This window comes from Hirundo rustica, chromosome 14 (assembly GCF_015227805.2).
Source record: "Hirundo rustica isolate bHirRus1 chromosome 14, bHirRus1.pri.v3, whole genome shotgun sequence".
Classification (NCBI taxonomy): Eukaryota; Metazoa; Chordata; class Aves; order Passeriformes; family Hirundinidae; genus Hirundo; species Hirundo rustica.
The window spans coordinates 8,247,400-8,271,080 of NC_053463.1; the positions used below are offsets into that span (position 1 = coordinate 8,247,400).

Consider the following 23,681-nt stretch of genomic DNA (forward strand, 5'->3'; position numbering starts at 1 on the left):
AATATCAAAGGTATTTTAAAACACATTCAGGAAGCTTCAAAAGACACTTTTCTCAAAAAAAGTGAAAACGTGATCTTGCATAATTCCCAGGCTGGTGACATTCAGGTGTGAGATAAGAAGAGAAACATATTAAGAAGTCTTTGAATTCATGTACAAATACTGTATTTGTTTACGGTATGTTTGCTCTTACATTCCATGTTAACAGTGGTTAACATCTTTAATGTAGCTATGGGAACATGCCAGCAAATTTTACATAATTCTAATTTTCTAAGAAGACCATTTACAGAACTCTAAACATATTGTAGTGATGTAGATCCCTACAAATTGATAAGAACTGAACTGCTTTAAACTCTTGTTCTTCAGAGCTGGCTTTATTTCTCTTGAAAGGAAGAGGACATCAAAGCTCCAGGATGGGTCCCTCTGTTACAAATTTGCCCTGACTTTAATGGAGCTCTGGATTTGCAGCAGGCAGAGATCTTGGCTGTCTGATTTTCCAACTGACAACTCTCCTGCATGGAGAAGTCCACTGAAAATAGGTATTCCCTACAACTTATTCCAGACCTATGTGAATGGTACAAGTCACAAATACTGAGAAATGTAAAGTCTAGTTGAAGTTACACAGTCATGAAAAGACAAAAAAAAAAAAGTTTTCTGTAATGATATTATATATGTTAAGTACTCAAACCACTTTAGTAAAAAAAAATGCCATTCATTTCCTTTCATAATATGGTCAAGAGTAATTTCTGGCACAGAGAAGTGAGAATCATCAGTGCAGCTTTGTGGAACTGATTGCCGTGTACTTCAACAGCGACCAGCAAATGCTATTTAAGGAGCAATTTGAATCACTGATGTGGTGATGCAGGAGCTGGTTATGTCTCCTTGATGTGGAAGGATAAGCTGTCACAACACTGACAATGCACGGAGCAGCTATGAACTCTCCTTAAATTACTCCAGTGCAGGAGAGAAATGGAAGTTTGCTTTCACGTCCTCTTACTGCCTCCTCTTCAGCCCAGTGACAAGGACATTTGAACGCCATGTGAGCATGTTCCCCCTGAGCAGAACAGGAAGGATTAATGGACATCTCCTGAGACCCAGGAAAATGAACAAATGCCTGAGGGACAGGATGTTAAGGGATAAAAGAATATGGGATGGTCACACCAGTTTCATCTAGCCTAACGCTCTGTGATGGTGGCTGATGCCCAGTGCTGTTTAGGTGAATGTACTGTTGTTTTTCTCCAGAAAGTTCTTTCAACCTCCTGTGATATTTTCACTATTTAGAGCTGAGATAGATCAAAAATGTGAACAAGAGTTAAAATACTGATGCAATGATGAAGTGTCTTTGAAGTACACCAGAAACTCGAAAGCTTACACGGCAAGTGGAGTTACAAGCAAAACCATTGCTAAAAAAAAAAAAAAAAAAAAGAATATCATGAGATGCTACTGCACTCTTTGGGAGAAAATAATAATAATAACAATAATTATTATTAATAATAATTATTATTTGGAATAAAGTTTCTGTGCTGCAGAAAATATAGTTTGAGATGATAAAACTAATTTACAAATTGAGATTGACCAGCTGAATCACTGAAATGCTGACATTTAGCTCGTTCATTTCAAAGTGATATCTCTGCTTCAAAACTTGTCAGATTTCATTTTTTAAAGAGTTTTTTAAAAGGTCTTTTTACTTTACCATGAAGAATTACCCCCTCAAATCCCAACTCTCCAGTCCAGTCAGTAAACTGAAAAATCAATTATTTGCACAGTACTGGTTTTGGGGAAGAAGGCCAGAAGATAAGACAACCACATACAAAAGTCAGTGAGGAATCAAATGGAGAGTGAAAGAGAACAAATATGGAATTTATCCATAAGGCAGACAGAGCCGTACAAGAAACTGCCTGCTATTCTTAAATTATATTTAGAAATGTATGGGGAAAGGTAGGAGAAGAAACTTTGCTGTAAGTGGAGAAGTTGGCAAGTGTCACAGCTACGTAGGGAACCCAAGTACTTCAGCTTGGCAGGAGGGCAGATGGTCTCTGCAAACTATTTTAACACTTCTCAGCAGAAGACAGCCATCAAATAAAGTAAGGGAGAAGTTGGTCTTCAAAATCTGAGAGGAAATTAAAAGTATGTGCATGACACTATAGTCCCTGGAGCAAGGTAAGTGTCTACACAAAAAAAAACCCCAAAAACCAAAAACCTGGAAAAGAGCCCTCTGGCAATCAACGGCAATGTTTTTCTATGGAGGACAGTAATTCTTGTTTTGGAAGGAAGGTGAGTACAGCAATTAAAGCTGGAGCTTTAAACCTCTGCTGGAGGTTTCCTGATGTGTGCAGTGTGAGTCATAGGAACTGGGTCTGCATTTATTTACCTGTGCATTAAAGTGAACCCCCAAGGCGATGTGAGGTTGAATCCATTAACATTAGGAAAGAGCATAAACAACTCAGATAAAGGGGTTTGATGGCACAAAGTGTTAAAGTGCCCACCAGAAGAATGTTGATTAGTATTTAACAGCAAGAGGAACTGAATTGGAGAACATATCCAAACACCTAGGTTGTGTTTAGTGATATTAAAATTATGCAATTTGTTAAGGACTTTCTGTAGCTAGGCCACGTGGCATATTTCCAATTCAATTTCTTTATGCAAAACAAATAATTTTGCATAGATTTGCATGTTACTAACAGGAGAAGAGACTTATTAACAACATAAATTACATTTCACTTCTATTTAATTTATTATCCTGAATTAGCTGGTGAGAGTCCTCGAGCCTTATCTCTCTGTTCAGACACTTACAGAGCACTTATCAATGTGACATCAATGCCACTCTTCAGCCTTGATACAGAGCCTGGGATACGGACTCAAAACTGTCATCTGTAAAATAAAGCAAGTCGAGTTTTGCTTTGTATCTGGGTATTCTGAAGGAGGGAGATAAATCATTTGCAGAAGCCCAAGGCATTCTGTTCTATTAAAATAAATACCCTAAAAGTATTGGGTACTGTAACTGCTCTGCCCCAGAGCACTAAGAGGAGTATTTCCAGTGGAAGGTGTGCACCCACCTGCTTTGCAGGCACCAGGCTAAATTTGAAACCAGTCCTTCACAGCCAGTCTAACAACCTACCCATAAAACCTGCCAGCTGGCTGGATCTCTTCTGGCTACTTTCTTCTCCTCTTACTCATTGTGACCTACAGCTAAGGATGTTCTTCACACTGCAGACCCATGGAAAAGGCTCTCATAATCTTGTTAAAGGCTGGCATACTTGACTTGCACTACAGAATCCTGCATTTGTCTCCTCAGGGAAATAAACACTTTTGAAGAGCCTTTGGACTTCAAAAGTGCTTTAGACAAATACAATGGCCACCCTAGCAATAAGTGAATCAGTTTTCTGCTTCTCACGAAAATGTCTACATCCAGGAATTTGGATTTTATGTGCCCTTATACAAACTCATCTACAGTTTTATTTTTTTTTTTATTGCTCACATGTTCTCAAAGGAAACCAATTTATCTTTCAAGCAGCAGTGACTTTAGTAAGTCAAAGCATCCAATTGCTAGAGGAGGGTTTACTTTACCTCTCATCACTGAAACCCTGCTGTGGAATACAATCTGTTTTCAGAAGTGCAGAGAGGTGAAGGACAAAAACAAATGGCAATTACTCAAAGCCTGTGAAGAGCCTGGAGACTGGTATTCTCTTGCATCTGAATTAGGGCAAGAAAATACACTGGTCAAAATGTAGCCAAGGATAATGCTCTAACACGGAGCAAACTGAAATTTGTCTTGCTGTCATCGAGAATATTAAGCTGTAATATAATAGTATGTAACATTTGCATTTATGGCTGTTTTTTAAAGATAGATTGAACCAATTTGTTAAATCTCCTTTAGGACAGATGTTTGGCAAGGGCATGTTAAAATATTCACAGTTTGCACGGCCAACTCTAATTCCATTATTTCATGATTAAAACCTTTCTTGCTACTTTCAGATCCTTGCCATACCAGTGAAACAGCTTCTGAATTTCCCCTTTGACTATCTACTGGAAAAATAACTTGAAAAATGCTGCATTTCAGTCCAAATTCATGTAACACTTTTAGGGATTCCACCAGTCCAATTTGTAACACATTTAATCCATATTCAGGTATTTGAAGCACCAGGAGAAACAAACCGCAGTATTTTTCACTATCATAATTGCTAGAGAAGCACAGTCTTTAGCTTTAGTAAAAGTTTGCCTTACAATATTTTTATATACATAGTGACTCTACCACAGAGAACCTCAAACTCATATATATCTGCAAAATTTCCAATTACAGAAACTGGAACGCCAATAATAATTGCAGTACTACTGGCAATTATTTACAAACTTAAGATGTAGGTATTTACAAATAGAAGAACTTCTTGTGACATCAGCTGATAAAAATTATGCCCAAGCAAACAGAAACGTGCTTGGAACCCGGTAGCAGTTTGCCATAAAATAGGGAAATAATCTCTTTGTATAGTAAGTTAAATGCAGGAGCAACTTTGTGGCCTTCACTAATTCTTAGAATGTGACACACAAGTCCAGGTTTGCTTAAAACATAAACTGCATTAATGTAATTCAGTTTCCCAAGGTCAGGAGGAGTTTTATTTCCAAACTCTTGCTCTTACCAGTGCTCGTACAACATGAAATAACACCACCACATATCAGCAGGTCCTGAATTTCTTTTGGAACACAAAGACCTGACAATGAATCCGCTTCTCAGGAGCTTAATATATTGCTTGCACTTGCATCTTCTTTATTGTAGCTCTTTTATACCTGTACTTCAACTGCACATGGCAATTGTATCTTTCCTTTATTGAGGGCTGCAGCTAATCAGCTGGTTCCATAAAGCACCACATAAATTCTATTTTATGAATTCTTTGTCACAAGAGTGTAGCCAAATGCCTCGTGTCCCAAGATTCAGCAGTAACACATCACCTTTGTACAGCCTTGCAAAACCATATGGAAATTACAGCAGCCCATGAACAGAAGCTCCTCAATCACTTTTACTATGTTAGGGATGGTGAGGAAAAAATAGAAACCAGTGATGTTTAACAGACATGTCTTAAAGAAGAGTGAGGAAAAGAAAGAGAGAGCAAATCAAGTGGGCACAAGTGGATAGACATTTGCAAGGTTGCCTTTGCAATGCCAGAACCTCAGCAGTGTGAGGTGCTGCCACGAGCGCTCGTTTTCCAAAATCCCTTACAAGAAGCAGATGTCCTTTCCCTTTCCTCAGACTCCTCATTCATTTCACACCCCAAACTTTATGACTAGAAGAAAAAAAATTAAAAATTTATATGCAAAAATACTTTTTTTTTTCACCTAATGCATATTATAAGAATTGACTTAAAGCTGTATTTATAGCATCATTTAAATACCTATACCAGGCTTCTTTCTTCCTTTAGCTTCTCCAAAGTAGCTGTAACACATCTTTTCAGAAGTGCTGTAGAGTTAACTTTTGGGAGACGCGACTTTGTACCTAGTTTTTGTACCAAGCACAAAGAAGTCTGTGAGAGGAATGGCTCAGCTCCAGACCAAAACAGTGAAAAACTCGCTCAGTCTCCTATTTCATCTTGGAATTCTCTCTGATAGAGCATTGCTGATCTGAATATACAAAAAAAAAGCGCCCCAGACGAAGTCTTACCAATGCTTTGTAAAGTACTGCCAATATTTCTGGAGATGCCTCTCCTGACATCCCTGAGGTTTAAATAATTCTTTTTTTCAGCTCATAGCTGCTCACAGTTACTCTGTGGCCAGCCAGCACACTGAGGCCTTTCCTCCTCCAGACATTTCTAACCAAAGAGCACTTGGATAAAGCAGATGTTCATATTATTAGAACCCAAGTGTGTAATTATGCACTTGGTGCTAATGAACTTCTTCCCATTTCTATTGTTCCAGCTCTCAAGGACATCCAATTGAAAATACAAAAAGGAACTTATTTTTAAAAAAGTGGAACACTGTTCAGTGTTCTTTGCAAACAACTCAGCTTTTTGACATAATGTAAACTGAACAGATAACAATTCCTCCCACTTGCTTTTTTATTGAAAAATCTATTTTAATCATTTATTGCCTTCAGGCTAACAGCATCCTCAAATGCACTTACTCTATACACTATATAGTGCGCTCCTCATACAATTAAAAAAAAAATCAAAATACTTAAAAATTATATTTGCTGGTAAAAACAACACATGCTTCAAAAAATCCGATCTGTATATATGTTTTTTTTGTTGTTCAGAACTTCTTACTTGCTCATGGGATTTTACTAAATTGAGGAAAGTGATTAATATATAAGCTTCACATAACAATCTCAAACGTACAATATCAAGATTTCTATGAAAGATTTTTTTTTATTTATGTCCAGAATGCTAGCGTCAATACTTAAAATGAAAGGGCAGCATGACATAGTTCATAACACTGGTTAGTTTTTTGCCGTTGGCAATTTCCCTCAAAGTTAGTCTCCAGTGCCCAGCACTAATCTAATTTAGAGAGCAGGTGCTTTGTCCATGAGTTGATTTTTCCAGTGCCTCTGCAGCCCACCAGACCTAGAGGAAAGGACTGCAAATGAGGGAAGGCTTTTTTTTGTTTTACACAGGCCAATCTCATTGCACTTTGAAACTGCAGGATCTCCCCTTTTTGGGATGGGATCAGCTGGAATCAAACATTGGGTTTCGTGCATGGAAAACTCAAGGTATGCACACCACCCCTGCAACTTCAGTGTTTTTCATAAGCTTTTATCGCAAATTTGCTATACTGGTACCTCAGCACTGGGACTTGTGGAGACAAAGTTGTTTCTGGTCTTTTCCTGGGTTTCATTTCAACCAAGCATAACTCAGGCAGGAGCTAATTAATCCCTTTGTGAGAACAACAAAATGGAATCAGGCACCCTTTATATAACTATTTTTTTTTTTAGCCACACCTGAATGTTATTGTATAACATTAAGAGAGGATGTAACACACTTGAGAAATACGTGGGCATTGCTTTTTCACAGCGAGTTATTACAGAGATAAACAACCATGTACCACAAGTGTTTGGAAAATCATGATAAAGACAGAGAGATGTATATTTTGTTGTCACTTCACAGCCCCAAATGAAGCCCAATTTTGGTTGTCTCAACCAAGGTGCCCAGGATTTCTCAAAAGATGGTATTCCTTTTGCTTCTTCTTTTGCATCTTAAATCTCCATGAACATTGCAACCTTTTCAAGAACTGAGAGCTTAAACCCGAATTTCAATTGTGAATGATCAATGAGGCTTTTGTAACAGGCAACTTGCTGTTCGAAATGACAGTGACATGATTTTATTTTTCCCAGTATTCATTTTTCCTGCTGACAGGGATTGCCTGATAAGCAATCTTGCTGCTACAGAGCATACTTAAAATTTGGACAATTTTTGCCTGTTGTCTGTGCCCAGTAACACCTGAAACCCAAATATCTTTGTAAACAAATGGTAAAATAGGTCAAAATGATAATAAAATTACCTTCAGACAAGCAAGACAGAGCCAAGACCATAAATTATTCATTTCAAACACAGTGATATCATTGTATAAGTATATCAAAATATATTCTCATAAAGGAAAATGTTTCCCCATAAACGCATCTTTCTAAACTATTAATGAAATGGGAATACAATATTATAGAAATGTAGTTAAGACTAAGTTTGAAAATCATCACAGAGTAAACAGACTGCTGAGATGTAAGCTTAGCCACTCTGTATGTTACTATTAGTTAGAAATATTATAAAAGCTTGTCTGAATGCTTGCAGGGTCTAAGGATTTATAATTCAGCTCCAAATTTGAGATTTGACTGTCCAAGCTAATCCCAAGGACTGCTCCAGAGAGGCTGCATAAGAACACCTTTAGGGAAGGCTAAACTGCAATTTTGAGTGACCAACCCAGTCTTCAGAGTATGACCCTGTATCTGAAAAATTACTAAATGTTAAAACATAGATGTTATAATATTTGGGGCATAAATATCTATGGTGGTTGCCAAGAAGCTTCTCCAATATTTATTTTTTGTGTTGCAGGATATTTTAGTGTTTTCGTGTGCATGTTGGACTCCTGCTTGATAGAGATGGACTTGAGCCAGACCATTCAGATTTTAGTAATTTAGTAAAGATTCTCATTCTAGTCCACATCTAAGACAGCTGCTTTAGAGAAAACAGATAACATTATTTTTTTGATTTACATGCAGTCCATTAAACTGAATTACAAAAAAATATGCAATTCTTCAGAGGGAAATGAATGTAGAAAGGTCCCTGTTGGGTCAGTGGAAGCTATAAAATATGAGGGATATATATTCGGAATGAGGTGGTGATATCACAAATGCCATCTCCCTTCTTTTGCACTAATAAGGAATTAGAAACTGAAGACATCAAGAACTAATTTGCCACAATGCTGCATAAAAAGTTACAACCTGTCTGGAATGATCAATTAATCTCTAGGCTATACTCATTTACACCTCTATAGACTCAGAATAACTTCACCAAAAGCAACCACATCAACACCGTTTATGGAACTATTCCAGATTTATACTGGATTAACTAAAGATGGAATTTAGTCCTTAAGATACCAAAGAAAAAAAAAAAACAAAACAAAACCCAAACAACCAAGAAACTGGAAAAAAAAAGATGTATTTGAAACATCAAAAGTCTTATTTTCTCCTGCATTTTACTAAAAAGGTTTCAGGTTTCCCCCCCTCACACTGGGATGTTTTAGCTTAATTCTGATGCCTTAAGATTTAGATTTTGTATTTTTCAGATCCTGTACTGCTTTAGGGTGTAACTCTAAAGCTCCATAGCCTGTCAGCTGCTCTTCTCCCATTTTGGTCAGACAAAACAATTCCTCTCTAGGCCTGGGACTCAAGGACACCCTACAGCCTCAGGCTCCAAAAAGTACAAACACAAGTGAATTGGGGAGGAGCAAACTGGGGGAATATGACCTCATTACCTGGAGCTGGAATTGGAGGATTAACCCCTATATGCAAATAGACCAAACTTATTTCTGTCTGAAAAACTCGTGACCATTGTCCAGCTTGGGTGTAGCCTCTGGGAGGCTCTTGACTGCCCAAGGTTTATCTATTGAAGGCCTTTAATAAATACCCACTTTATTCTCTTAACCTTGGCTAGCCTCTGTTCTGGGTAGCCACTCCAAGGAATCAACACCACAGCGATATGCACTATAATTTATTTCACTCTCTGTTTTCCAGAGATTTTACTAACTTTTTCTTGGAGTAAATGCTAGGAAAATATTCCCCAAAATGCAGAAATCCATATCCATGAGAAAAAAAACACAACCCACAACTATATGGAACCAGTCTTATTTATTTGATTTGGTTTATGATGAGAGAAATTTTTGTGCTCTAATTATCAGTATCAGCACACAAACACCTGCTGTTACTAGATGGTGTTTCTATTAACACAGTGTGCCACTTCAATAGTTTTCTGTTTGCAATCCAAAATCAAATTGCTTCTTGTCTGAAAATTATTGTTAGTTGCTGACACAAAGTGTTTACTATGTCTGTCATTTTCTAACCTTTTATTTATCCCCAAAAAAAAGATAAATCAATAGCCATTTTAGCTTTTTATTTACTACTGTTTATGAAACCAACAACCAATGAGCTGTCTCAGTGTGCTTTTACTGTTTTTGTGGGTTTCTGCATGCCAGTATCCTTTGGGATCTTGTATCCTTCACATGTCCAGGTAAGAAGTTGTCTGCAGGGTCAGTGATCCGGGTGATGCCTACACTGCCCTTGGGACCTGTGGCCCATTTAGATTTGGGTTCTCTATTGAATTTAATGTGGAACTGAGCAATCCACATGTCGGGTTTAATTCCCCGGCATTCAGGTGGTCTTAGAGTCCTGGCCCTCTGCAGAGCTCTGTGCCAAACCGAAGGAAAGAGACGGAGTCTTTGAGCTCTGATTTTTCAAGGTTGCATACTTCGTTTATTGTTTCTTATCTTACAATTTTCTCGGAGTCCAACAGATGTTTGCCATGGCTTGGACTTCTGAAGACTCCTCCCGAGCTGGGTTGTCCTTATCTTTTATACTAATTGCTACGTATTTTATATTTACTATTTCTTACCAATGTCTACCACTATTACTAAAAAGGTCATCTTTGCTCTGACCCAATCCTCACTAGCTACTTTGTGCCACGTCACTGCAGAAATGAAGTGAGGGAAGGAGAAATGAAGAAGAAGGAGGCAACGCCCCAAATTCTCCATCTTGTCCCCATTCACTTCAATGCTATAAACCTAAATATACTGGTTTTTTCCACCCTGTGATATACTAAACTACAATCTTTCACACTCTTGTGGCCTGCAATGCTTCCTGCAGTGCAAGAAGCCTCTCCCATGGACTGAAATCAAAGCCAGTGTCTCTCTGAGCTCTGGGCTGGGGTCCCAGACCCCCCTGCCCAGGTCTCTGACCCTCCAGGGCAGACAAAGGAATGCCCTGGACTCCAACATCCACAGTTACTGGTTACATGGATGAGAGCCAAAAAATCAGTGTTTTTAATATTATTTCTATTTTAGCAGGTGACCACTCTTGGGAAGCGGTGAAACCTGTATTCACTGCTAAACCTGGGCAAACGTACAGCTATAAATGCTTGAGAAAACATAAGGACTTAGCCACAGAGAGCTGCCAGGGAGTTAACACAGCTTTAAAAGTTCTCTTTCAAAAGATTTCAAAAGGATTGAGAAGACTGTCCTACTGTTTTTAATATAATTGCACCACAACACAGTTATTTTTATGCAGTTCCTGTCTCCTGCTGCTGTCTGGGATTAGTTATTTAGCGATGATGAGGAATTATGTCTCACGTCCTGATTCAACCTCGAAAATGATGTCAGGAATTTTGGCTCAAGGTTATTCTCTTGCCATGTAAGCTTGTTAAAGAGATGCATTTACCAAAAGGGCAAATTCTGCTGACAGGGATGTTGCTGCTACAGTCAGCATCCTCCCAGCAAGCACCTGAAAGCAGCCAAGTGAACACCACGCTTCCAGGGCTGCCTGCTCCTCCTTTCTGTCAGTGCTGCTCTAAAGCAGATGTTGTCTGCTGTATTTTGAAGCCTGCTGCAATTTGATCAAAATCCAAAGAAGATCATCCCAAAAAGTGACAGCTAGTCTATGGATGGTATCGTCCCTAACTTGTTATCTGTCTGGGGCCTGCTGCAATCAATGCTTCCGTGCACAGTTCCAGAACCTTGGAGCCAGATCAAAACAACATTTCTACAGGGGACAATTCTGTCTCCTTTTCAAGTTCACCTCAAAGCAGGCTTCACATAGGCCCCTGAGTGCTTTCTGTGCATAATTGTTGATAGCACAAAAAATATTTTAATTTGTAGTCCTTGGTAAAAAAAGCATTAAGGTACCATTGATCCAAACCTGAATTTACTCTCAGGCCTAACCAAGTTTTTTGGGCTGATTTTCCTTTACAACACAATTATATTGGGACATACAGCAACCTGAAAATTTGCATTTCACTTGCACTGAATAAATACTTCACACATATAGTTTAGGACCTCATTATGGACAGATTGAATGGTGGTGAAAATCCAGTAGTATTTACTCAAGTTGAAAAGTGATTTTAGATATGATGTTTGAAATCTCTCTGTATTCATCCTTTGCAGAGCAGCTTTGAGCTCTTAAATCATACCATTATGACTGTTTGCACTTACATGCTAAAACATGGTGCTCATATACTGGTGCAAGAGCAATTTAGATGTGTTTATTCAATGATCAAGTTTACAATGCACATTTTGTGTTTTCTAATCATACAGTCACCGTCAGTTGTATTTGGGAACAGGAAAAACACCACATAACTGGCCTTTTCCCCATCAGGTCTTGCTTTTGTCCAGTGCACTGACTTCACTACTCACAAACAGTATCTTACAGAAGTGGAAAAAAAAAGTGTTTAAAAAAAGTGAATATTTTATGTTTTGGGGAAGTTTTTCCATGCTTTTGGAATAAAGACTGATCTGCTTGTGTGAAAGCTTGCAGGCAACAAAAATTGTACTGGTAATAGTAATTATTATTTACAGAAACTACATAACTCAGATTTACTTGGGTAAGTTCATTTTATCATGTAACAAATTAAAAAACTGAATTGCAGTACTCACACAGAAAATTTTGGAGCAAAAATATCAGATCCTGTACAGTTTAGAGCTAACAAACTTAATATTTACTGATGAAGTCCAGAGGAAAAACCCCACCTAGTTTTCATGAGATATACTAAAAACTCTGAAAGCCTGAGTAACCTTAATTTTGGAATGTTTTTGTTTTATCATTGAGTTTGAGACTCAAGTAAGTAACTTAGAAAGCTACCTGGAAATTCAGTGTCAGGAAGAGCCTTTTTTCAAAACTAAAGCCACAAAAGGAAATACTTTCTGACAAATCTGCACCAATTTCAAATCAACCATGTTCATGACTCATACTTCATCTTCATAAAATTTAAAATTATGTACTCTGCAGCTATGAAAGCCTGTGAACAGCAATTTGAAGCTGAAATATTTGCTGAAAGTGGATTTCAAGACTTTAAATTCTTTTAGTTGTCAGTCATTCAGACACAAGAAGTGATATAACTCATCTGGGAAACAGGACTGATTTCTTCGAATGAACTTCATGCACTGAGTGCTCTTTTTATTTAGGAAAGGAACATTAGACCTTCTCATCCATCACACCCAACAGGGCTGGTAGTTAAATGCTACAATTCATTCCCCAAACAATGTAGATTCTTGATCAAGCATGCCGAGACCTATTCCTGTAACTTAAAAATGTTCCCTTGATTCTCCTTACAAATTTAAACAACACTTGGCATATTTGAATATATTTCCTTCTGCCTATTGACCTTATATTCCCCTTACCAAGATAACAGAATTTCCTTAGAAGTTGCCTTGGGCATTTCTGCAAGGTCAAAAGCACACAGTGCACAGACAGGGATAAACCTACTTTGAATTACTGCATTCATTCATGCTCCAGTGGTTCTGCAACCCTGATGGCAACAAATGAAGTCTGGTGTGTCGGGAGTACAGCGTTCGGAAAGCACAGAAAGGGTACGGTCAGAAAGAGCCCTGACAGGCTGTCAAACATTTACCACCCTGCCTGAGCACCTCCAGCACTGACACAGACCAAACAGCAGCCACAGAGCAACGGGGGAAGCTGACAGAACCACGTTATTGCAACCATGAATTCACACCTGCCAAGAGACACCCCAGTCATTGCCCTGTGTTGGCGTTTTGATGGAACGAACAGCACATCCAAGGGAAGAATCTCTCCCTTTGCCAGGAGGTTCTGAAGAACTGAAATAGTTTATTTCTTACCTGAAGTTATTTATGGTGGACTTTTTGGAAGCTTCATGTGGTCTAAAAATAAGTTCTGCTTGATCAGGACTCTACTTACTATTGCAAAGAGGTACCTGAAAACCACCAGCAGAAGGTTCTTTGCCTTGAATAATTTCTGTCACTTAGAGCCAGTTTCTAGTCCTTTTCTTTTGTTGAAATTATTCCCTTATTCATTTTATAGCATTAAATCAAAGGGTATACACACTCTGGAAGGGCAGCTAACCTCAGGGCAGTTTAGAGTTCACCCTCTGTCTCTGGGTAGCCAAGGTGAAAATCAGCAGCTATTATGGAAGCATATTGTAAAGCTGGGATACTGCTGTGAATTACGAAGCATATCAAGTGTTTGGATAAATCAAAGGAATCTAAAATAGCAAAGAGTAAAAGCATTAGGGCTTGTCTTCTTTTCCAAAATCTTCCATTTTCCAAAATCTACCTTCACAGAGATCTGTTTTCTACCTCTCAGACACTGATTCAAAATTCCATTTAAGAAAACGAAGAACATGATCTTGCCATCTCCTCAAAGATTTAACTTTATGGTAGAAAGATTTTACTGTTGGTATTTGCTATTAAAGGTAATAATTCTGGTGTAGTTTTCTTTTGCTTGCATTCCTGCTATTTTATTAATGTCTCCATAGTAGCAGTTAGTACTGTAAAAGGAATTCCAATTTTTAACATGATTATTAGTCTTCATTTTCATCCTCAAAGCTGGGATGTTTGCAAAGGAGCTCAGGGAGGAGGAAGGAATAAGACTCAGACCCTGCAGTCCATTGTACCTCTGAGCACATACACTTAGATTGCTTTTCTTTGATGCTGCTGCCAATTTTATTCACAAGTGTATAAAACAAAGGTCATGACATTTAGAATTACGGTACTTTGGAAATTAAATGTTCTTTTAAGTTTTTAACTTCTGAAAGTATTTTATCATGGAATAATATTTGAATATGATTGAATGAATGTGTAAAGATTAATGCAAACTGACCTCAGACTGGAAGTTCACAACCACGTGTGTTTAACCTTGTTGTGTAATAGGCATAAAAATGTTGATATGTGAGCTCGAAGAGCTGCATTTCCATTTTGCTGGAAGTACTTGCACTGTTATTCTCCTTAATATTTTTCCACTGGCATGTCTGTATAAGGCACAAGGTTTAGCTCTCTATCATTTTCTACTTAACATTACACTTTACAAACCTGGCAACTAAATAAGGAGCAAAAATGAATCCCAATGGTCTGCACAGTTTTTTCTCATGAATTTTTATGTGAGAAATCAAACTACTGATTTCTAGGCTAATTCAGCAATATTAATGACATTATTGTAGCATATGAGAAAATAAAATGATTTTGTGTGAACACTAGAGAAATCACTAGATATCACATAACCAAGATTCCAGTCAGAAGCTCCCAAGTCAGAGATTTGGGGATCTGATGAAGATGAGATCACTGAAGCGCTGTCATGGCCTTGTCAAGGAATGGATCTGCCCATGCCACACACAGTTTGACCAGATGGTTCAGGTTGGACCTTTCAGATCATTGAATCCTGCTGTAAACCCAGCCCTGCTGGGTCACCTCAGCCACTGGTCAGAGCTTATTTCTCCAAAGCCAGCTGACACTCCTTGTGCCAAGAAAAGGAATCTTCCAATAAAAAAGAATCTTACAAAAAGGCAGCAGCACACTCTGGAAATTTTTTTTGTGGTCAGCAACTAGAGTTCGTAATTTTCTCACACACTAAGGAGAGCTGGCTGTAAAGGACAGACACAGACAATTCCAAATACCTGTTCAGATGATGCTAAAATTGCACCTGCATAAAATTTATGCTGATGTGTCGAATTTACTCATGTCTTCTCATGGAAGCTCTTGGGAGTAGTTTGTTAGAAGACTGACAGACTCTGAAATATTCAGTTTGAGACTCCACTGCACTCAAGTGGGTCAGCTGAAGAGACAATGTCTGAAGAAAGGAGACTGAGGAAGATAAAGGAAGTCTTTAACTGAAATGTTACAGGCACATTCAAAGATCCAGAAGAAAAGCAAGTTATAAAGCACCTTTGCTATTGATTATTTGATTCCCAATGCTAAATACTTTTGTGGACATTTCAGTAAATAATAATAATAATAATAATAATAATAATAATAATAATAATAATAATAATAATAATAATAATAATAATAATATCCTTGTCACCAGGGCAATAGCAGGAGCATTGCTAGTTCAAGTCTGGCCTCTTGAAAAAGCCTTCAGGATAGTTGCTCTGCAGATCACCCAATTCATTAAATTAATGCTTTGTTGGCTGGAGTTAAAGTTTGAGTCAGGCAAAACAAAAGCCTGGGTTTCAGAATACATATACCCTGTCAAATTGCATTTATCAAGATAAGGGTTATTAGAATCTTTTTTTCTCTTGTGTGAATGAAATTGTAAGCTCGAAATGTCACTGAAGATTTATTAATCTGATACTGTTTGTGATAAGGGCAAAGAAATAGAAAGGGCAGAGAAAAAGAAATATTTCTTGTAGCTTGATAAGGACTGCAAGAAATAGAAAATATGAATAAGGCAATTTATCAGTGGGCATTCTGTAACCAAAAGATTCAAGCCACACAAAGCAATAGTACAGTTATATATCGATTTCAGAACACTGCCATCTACAACACTTGGTCAAAGTTTGAGAGCTGTGCAGAAAAATGTCTGCAGTTTTCAAAAAATCACATTAAACCTGAATTTTCAAACTTTAGGCTGGAGTAACACTTGTTCTAGAAAGTAGATGGAGGCCTGATGTGAAAACTGGTGCTGTGCTAGAGTATACAATGTGTGCAAGGAGAACCATCAACAGCATCATGAGTGTTTTCAGCTGAGGTGACAGGGCCTGAACTAACCAGAAGAAATGCTGTTTAATCATTTTTTTCCCTGTTTCTATGTCTGCTACCTTTAGAACATGTCCACAGTGGGGAGGAGAAAGAGTGAAGAGTGTTTCACAAACATTTTGGGTCCAACGGACCATTGTTCAAGCTTCCTGTTTGTTATACTCCATGTAAAACACAAGACAAACATTTCACTGCTCAGCATGACAGAGCAAACCCTCTCTAATCACCACTTTGGCTTTGTGACCTCCCAGTACACGCAGGAGCCCAGCAGCAGCCAGTGAATTAAACTTTCTGCAATCCTGAGAGAGGGGAGACAACAGGGCTCAAACCCAGACCTAAACCCAGGCTCACGCTCACTGTGCCAGCTCACCAGAACATCTGCACTCGTACCAAGAAACCACAGCCACCGGAAAACAACTTTTTCCTTCCAATGAGCTTTCCTCATAGCAGGGAGAAAACTCTTAGACAGAACCTGGCTGTGACTCTTCCCCTCCTGCTGCTGGACTTCTGCTTTCAGCCAGACTTTCAGATGGAACTAATTCCCTTCGGGTGAGGTCACTCCGAGACGGGTTGTGCTGCATCCTTGGAAAAGAGCTGGGGGAGTGAAGGAGCTCACCAGGCTTTCAGACCTGCAGAGAGAACTCAGCAGAGAGCTAGCAGGGAAAAAGGCCATTTGTGCTGAGACTCCAGCCTTCGGTTTGATACAGCATCGTTTGCAATGACTTTGTTATTGAAACAGATTTCTACATCAACACAGATTCATCTGTCTATTCAATATATATTTGGCTTCTAATGGTAACATTAATAACAGTAGAGATGAAAATAATAATTCAGATCCCATGTAATACATGTGTGATTTTAAATGACTTTTTAGTTAACAGTCTCCTGGTTTTTAACTCACAAAATAACGAGCCATCAAGTAGTATATTTTCTTTTCTACTTTCTTTTACAATACTTCAGTATTTCCATTTGAAATTGAGATTCACTAGCCAGAATTTAGTTTTCCTATGAGACTCTCTCAAATAGGAGTAAGTTCTGCAGCAATTAAGGTGTTTGAAAGTACTACCTGTTTAGAAAATGATTAGTTGTACTTTACCTCTTCCTCAGAAAGCCTTACATAGAAAATACGCCAGCTAAGAAGAGTCTCTCACATTTTTCTAAGAGCATATCAGGAGCCAAATCATCTGCCATGATTTTACTAACAGCTCAACTTACCAGTCTTCTCTGTCTTGTGTTTTAAACTTTCAGGTCCTGGCAGGCAGGGGCAGGGCCCTTCACATCGAGCTGTGATGGTTTTGCCAGAAGTACATGCATGGAACTCCATCTTGCACTAGAAGCATAAAAAAAAAGCAAGAATACTAATTAGGACAAGATATAAAATAGCAGCTGTGGATTAAATGAGAAATTGTGTTATCAGTAATGGCATTTGATAGAATGCAAAACTTCAGTCTCTACTGCAAATACTTTTTTAAGAATACTGCCTATTGCTAGCCTTTGTTGTTTGCATTACATACATTTGAGTTCTGACTTTCCTCCAAGAGCTTTGTGCCTGTGTAGTTGCCCTCTCTTCAGTGACTGCCTCATGGATATTTCCCCATCCTGTGCCCAGAAGCAGCAGTAGTTGGACACTGGACTAATGCAGCCATAAAATGAAGTGAAAGATAACAGCCCAGGGCAGCAGAAACAGAAATGCTCTCTTTGGCTTGACACCTAAAGAACAAAATACAGCTCCATTTTTTCTCTTCTTCAAGCACTGCTTTTACGAGACCAGAATCCAAGGGCTATTGATACACAGGGGAGTGATGTCCTGGCTGTGGTGCCCAGGCTGGACCTCCTCCCTGAAGGGATTGCCCCCTGCCAAGGAAAATGGGAATGCTGGGCTGCAAAATCCCTTTGATCTGGTTTTATTGAAGATTAATTCTATGATTCATTTAAGAGCAGGCCAACATGTTTGCACAGCGGTACAGGATGTGTTTTGACACAGCTGAAGGACACGGAGCCCGAGACCACGGTGTTACCACAGAGGATGCAGTGGGAAACCAGAGCTCCCTGAGCAACAGCCCCTGCTGAAACCCACAGCATCATCCTCTAATTCTGGGACAGTGGGAGCCAAGAGAACAGAGCAGGATGTTGTTACAAGATAAACACCTCCAGCTTTGAAAACACAGCAGATATCTTGGCTTTCCCTGCATTTGTTTTTGTTAAAAGGGCTCATCGTTGCCCAAGCTTTAATCTAGCAGCAGGAGACCATTATGCTGTGCCTACATCCCTTTCTGTTGACATTATCCCCCCACCATCCTCAGCTTCAATGCATCAGGGTGATTCTATGCTCTCTGTGATGTCCTGCCCTTCTCCTTTTTCTCCTTTAGAAAATGCACAGCCACACACAAACTCGTGCAAGCTCAGCTTGCATTTTACACCAATATCTCGCAAGACTGAAGGGAATGTTTGTACTTATTTTTCAACTCTTTGCTCCATAAATACACTTTGCACAGAGCACAAAGACAAGAGAGAGCACATCCAAAGGAAAGGAGAACAGGAGAAAGGACAACAATGAGTTCAGTCCTGAAGGCAATGACTTTCTGCAGCATATTCTGATAGTCAATGTGTTATTGAGAACACGGGCATGAATCTTCTTCCTGCAGCTGGAGTTGATAATTTAATCCCTTACAGAACATCAATTACCTTCATATTATATTATGCATAATAAATGTAAATTATGTATCTAAACATTAGCAATTATACTTCAAATACCAGCCTTTAAGATGGCACCAACCTATTTCAAGCCTGCTATTGCATGCAGTTAAGAAATTAAGAACTTTATACTTAGAAACATCAAGGCAAGTTTCTCCTCAGCTTTCCATACGATTGGTAAAAATGGCAACCAAAAAACTAAACATACACCAAAAAAATAAACTGCTTAAACGGGTTTTATTATCTGAGCCCAGCCTGAAGATCACAATGCTGCAGTCACATGTGAGCAAGTTTACACCTGTGATTGACCACATTATATTCCCACCATGTTTATTTGGGATGTTTGGTGTTGGGGGACGAAGATTAAAGAACTCCATCATTTTAAATATTAAATTAGGATAATACTAATTACTTTTCAACACCTAATCATTGTATGTAACTCTTTATTCCTACCCTAAAGGAAAACATGGAAACACGTTACTTTGCATGTGATGGTGTGCTTACTTACTGTAATAACCTACACGAGTAGCTCAACTTTGGATTTAATGACTTTGCCTAAGCCTTGCTAAGTGATATTCAGAGGCAGAGTGGTCACAGAGGATGTCTTGTGGAGCAATAATGACTTTTTGGATTATTCTGCCACAGGATCTACAGCCTATAAGGAGCCTGCTGGCTTTCTCCAGACCATGGACAATAAAATGATACACAGTACTTGGAAAAACTCTCAGTCTTTCACACCAAAGGGACATTATACATTTTCCAGACATGAGTAACAAAGCTCCTTGCAGTGATTGTGCACAGGACTCAGTGGGAGCAGTCCCACAGTTTGGGGCTGGTCTCTCTCATTTCAGGGGACTCATTTTGCCACTGACATGATTGGATATGCTTCAACTCTCTGCTGAGCTGCTCTAGTCGAGCTCCCTGGGTTGTGCAAGCTTTGTATTTTTCTGCAGCCTCCCTGGTGTGTGAACTGCATTTGTTTACTCTGAACCCCAAGGCCCACGTAAACATCTCTAAACTATTTTACTGCAAATGGAAAAGCAGCTCTGTTATTTGTTGCTAAATGTATATGGAGATCAATAAAATATATGAGGGGAGAAATGGTTGAACGTATTCATGGAAAATTCATAAATTAATTTATTCAACTAAGATGTGGGAAATTACTGCGGAGTGTGTTTTGGTTAAAGTGTTCCCCTGAGAATCCACTGCTCATATAATGATTCCCTCTTTATTGTCAGTGAATCTACAGCAATGTGTTTTGCATAAGCATTCACATTTGAGGGAGAAAGAAAATAGCTACATAAAATTTATTCCTAGCTATTTTATTCTTGTCTGTTAGTCTCCAGCCTCCAGTCCCTGCTAGACGAGAATCTAGATTTTTTTTAAATGATATACTAAAACAGTGTATCTCTGCTTTTATTCTGGCTTTCAACTCCTGGCAGCCAGGTTTTGATCTAACCTGCAAATACGTAATCCTGTGAAATAAGTTACTGTGATCTTTTCTGCAAGGTTGTATATTTGACTGCTGAATGTTTCATGGACAACTTGGTACAGCCCAGTGCATTAATGCCACAAAGAGCTTTGCATCCTGACACAAGCAGCTCATGGATTTGCTTAAAATGCAGCCAGGTGCAGCAGCACCCAAGCCCTGACAGCACCTTTCAGTGGCAAAGCAGTGTAATTTTGAGACGTGACTGCAGGTGCCCCTGGGACATCCTGTGTGCCCAGCATTGCTCCTCCTCTTCAGGCACAGAGAGCACAGACAGAGCCCTCACAGTGTCCTGGACAATCTCACAGCCTCCACACAAACTCCAGGGAAGGGGGTGAGGAGGGAACACTTTACCCAGGGACCCCTCAGGAGAGGCTCTCTGAGACCCCCGTTGGGTCTTAGTGCACCAATTCATTGAGTATCCTGAACTGGAGAGAACTTACGAGGATCATCAAAGACCAGCTCCTGACTGATTCATGAGACAAAAATCTAGAACTGAAAACTTCTTGTAGTCAAACTAATACAGGAGAAAGTGTTAGGTTCCAAACTTCAGTTGCTTCTGTCATTAATTTAATGTGAATTAAACAGAAGGGTGTGTAGGAATTAGCAGACAATATGCATGACAAAGATAAACATGAAGTCTTGTTTGAGAAAGAGTGAACACTGAAACAGGAGGTTAAATTTTATAGTATACTAATTAAGTGTTAAACTCCTGAGATATTATATCATGTTAATGGCAGCATCTCTAAACTTGATGAACAGTGCTCTTGCTTGGAAGACACTGCATTTTTAGCACCCTACAGCTTTTTACATTTTCACCAAGAATGATTTCAGTGCAGTGTTTGTTTTATGCTGCATCTTTTGTTCACTCACAATATGTCTCTTTGGAACTACACATACAAATAACAAAACCTTATTATTTTCTGCCTTATCTTTTACCCAGTGGCTGCCACTGGCAGAAGCTAAAATTTCCTAAAATTATAGGATGTATATATTTTTAGTCCAGAGTTTCTTGATATCAGTAGTATTTCCTACCTATCTGTCTCAGCAGATAATTAGAATCCATTGGAATTCAGACACCCCTTTGAGCAGGGCTGTTTGTTTACAAGCTTTAGAGCAGTGCTTGCCATTGCTTCCTTAGCTGGGACTCTTATCACTATTTTCTTTATAAGCCTCTGCTTCCAGTTTTCATCAGATGGAAAAAAAGTATAGTATTTGGAACACACTCAGATCAAGTGTGGGTTTTTTTTTTTAAACTTGTCACAACAAAAAAAGGTTCAGTATCTTTTCTACAAATCCCAGAAGAAATGTCAGATGGTGCACTCCCATTGCATCCTGCTGAACACATACATTGAGTTTTAATGGGAATTCTCCAAACTTTTCAGGCTCTGTAAAACCTGAAATCCTGAAATAAGGATTGAGGGACAGCAGCCAACCACATGAATTCGTGTTCATTAGAAAACCAGACACTAATGTGAAGTCCTGAGGTGAGTCTGAGATTCTGGGCTGAGGGCAGGGCTGTGTGGTCCCTCAGCACTTGCCCTCCCTGCCGTGGGTTCTGCTGCCCTTTTGCTGCTCTGCAAAGCAGAGCCCCGCTGTCCTGGGTGTTGGGAAGGAGAAAGGCTGCCCTGGGACACAGCACCTCAGGGTGGGCACTGAAAATATTGGCCAAGCTCTGTCCTCAGGACTGACCACTTGAGCAGGCTTCCTGGTGGCATTAGTGGCTGTTCCATGGCCAGACCAACACTGTTGGGAGCTGGTGCAGCCATCTCATTTCTCTGGGCACCTTTCTGCTCACAGAGTAAAGCTCCCCATGGCCAGGCCTCCTGCCCTGCACGTGCACTGCTCCAGGATGGGACTGACTCATGCTACTGTAATAAAAATAAAAAGGAGGCTGGGGGAAAAAAATTATCATAATAAAAACCCACCATTTTTTTCCTATTCAAATAGCTACCAGGCGAGCACACAGCATTTAATCTTTGGAATAAAAGCTGTACAAAGATATCTGAAAATCCTGGAGCTCTAATTAGGAGCTATGTTCTCCTTAAGAGAATACGTATTTGGTGTTGATATTAATGGGAGTTATGCATGCGTACCAGTGGTGGAATAACACAACCAATCTATTCTGTAAATACATATTAAAGCCTTTTTAAAATGTGTGCTAACTCTAGCTTTGAAGCAGATGTTATAGCTGATGGGCTCAGAAATTCCTCTCTCTGCAAGGAGTGACACATGAAGGACCTTATTATATCTCAGGTAAACAACAAATATTTGAGAATGTCTCTCACTGTGCACTTAGCTGACAGGCTGGTGGTTCATAATCTGCTAGAAAAAGAGAACAGCTTCCAGGTAGAGGGACAAGAAGAGAGAGACCCAGGTTCCAAGCCACTGATATTAAATGTGCTGAACAGATTTATGCAGCCAAATGCAGTAACACCGAAAGGTCTCACACAGCAAAGCTCCAAGGACCAGAAATTGGTCCACACTGAACAGCTCTGCCCTCTGCAATCCTGCAGCTCTAATGAGGGAGAGCTGCAGGACTTTGCCCTCTGAGTAAAATTACCATGGAACAGAACGAAAGCAAGAGACCCCAGCAATCTTTAAATATCAGGATAAGTCAGGCAGTCACATTAACAACTGCATGTGCTCCAAGCACATGGCTCAGGTCCTCAAGATTAGAATTGCCAGGTTTAAGATTTTAAAATGTAACATTTTTAAAAAAAATTATTAAATTTTTTAGCTGTATTTTTGTTAGATCACAGCTATATACAGAATTACATGTTTCTCACTGTTACAGGATAAGTTTAAATCAGAAAGTACCATCTTCAGAGCAACAGGAAAGTCAGAAGGTTCATATTCCAAGAAGAAACAATTGATTCTCAGGCTTCAGAAAAGAACAAGCTGAGTTGCAATTGGCAGCAATCATGCAATTCAGGATGGCATTAACTGCATATTTTGTGGCTCCGCATTATAATTAGAACTGTACACATCTCTTTAAAAATAGCCTTCAACTTCTCAGGACGAGGGGAACAGAAGAAGCTCCTTCTTTTCATCAGCTAAAGACAAAGAGTGATTTTAGAAAATAGAGTTTGATTCCTCCATAGAGGGTCAGCTCTGCTCCTAAGAAGAGTCCATGACTTAATAAATAAAGAAATAAAATAAATAAATAATTCATAAGGTAAATAGTAAAGACTTAATTTAAAAAAGAAAAAAAAAATAAAACAAACCAAACCCCCCACATTTTCCAAAGCGACTGATGGCTGAAGAATTAGTAGGATGACTGCTTGTAGGCATATTGAACCATCTCAGTGTGTGT

At 39.0% G+C, this 23,681-nt stretch overlaps 1 protein-coding gene across 1 annotated transcript in view; it reads right to left on the minus strand.

Moving 5' to 3' along the window:
* The window catches only part of SPOCK1 (SPARC (osteonectin), cwcv and kazal like domains proteoglycan 1), a 276,373-nt gene that overhangs the window by 42,076 nt on the left and 210,616 nt on the right, over positions 1–23,681 (minus strand). The window contains exon 6 of the mRNA XM_040078277.2: positions 17,398–17,512. Within this exon, the coding sequence (XP_039934211.1) occupies positions 17,398–17,512 (115 nt within the window). The remainder of the gene's footprint in view (positions 1–17,397; positions 17,513–23,681) is intronic.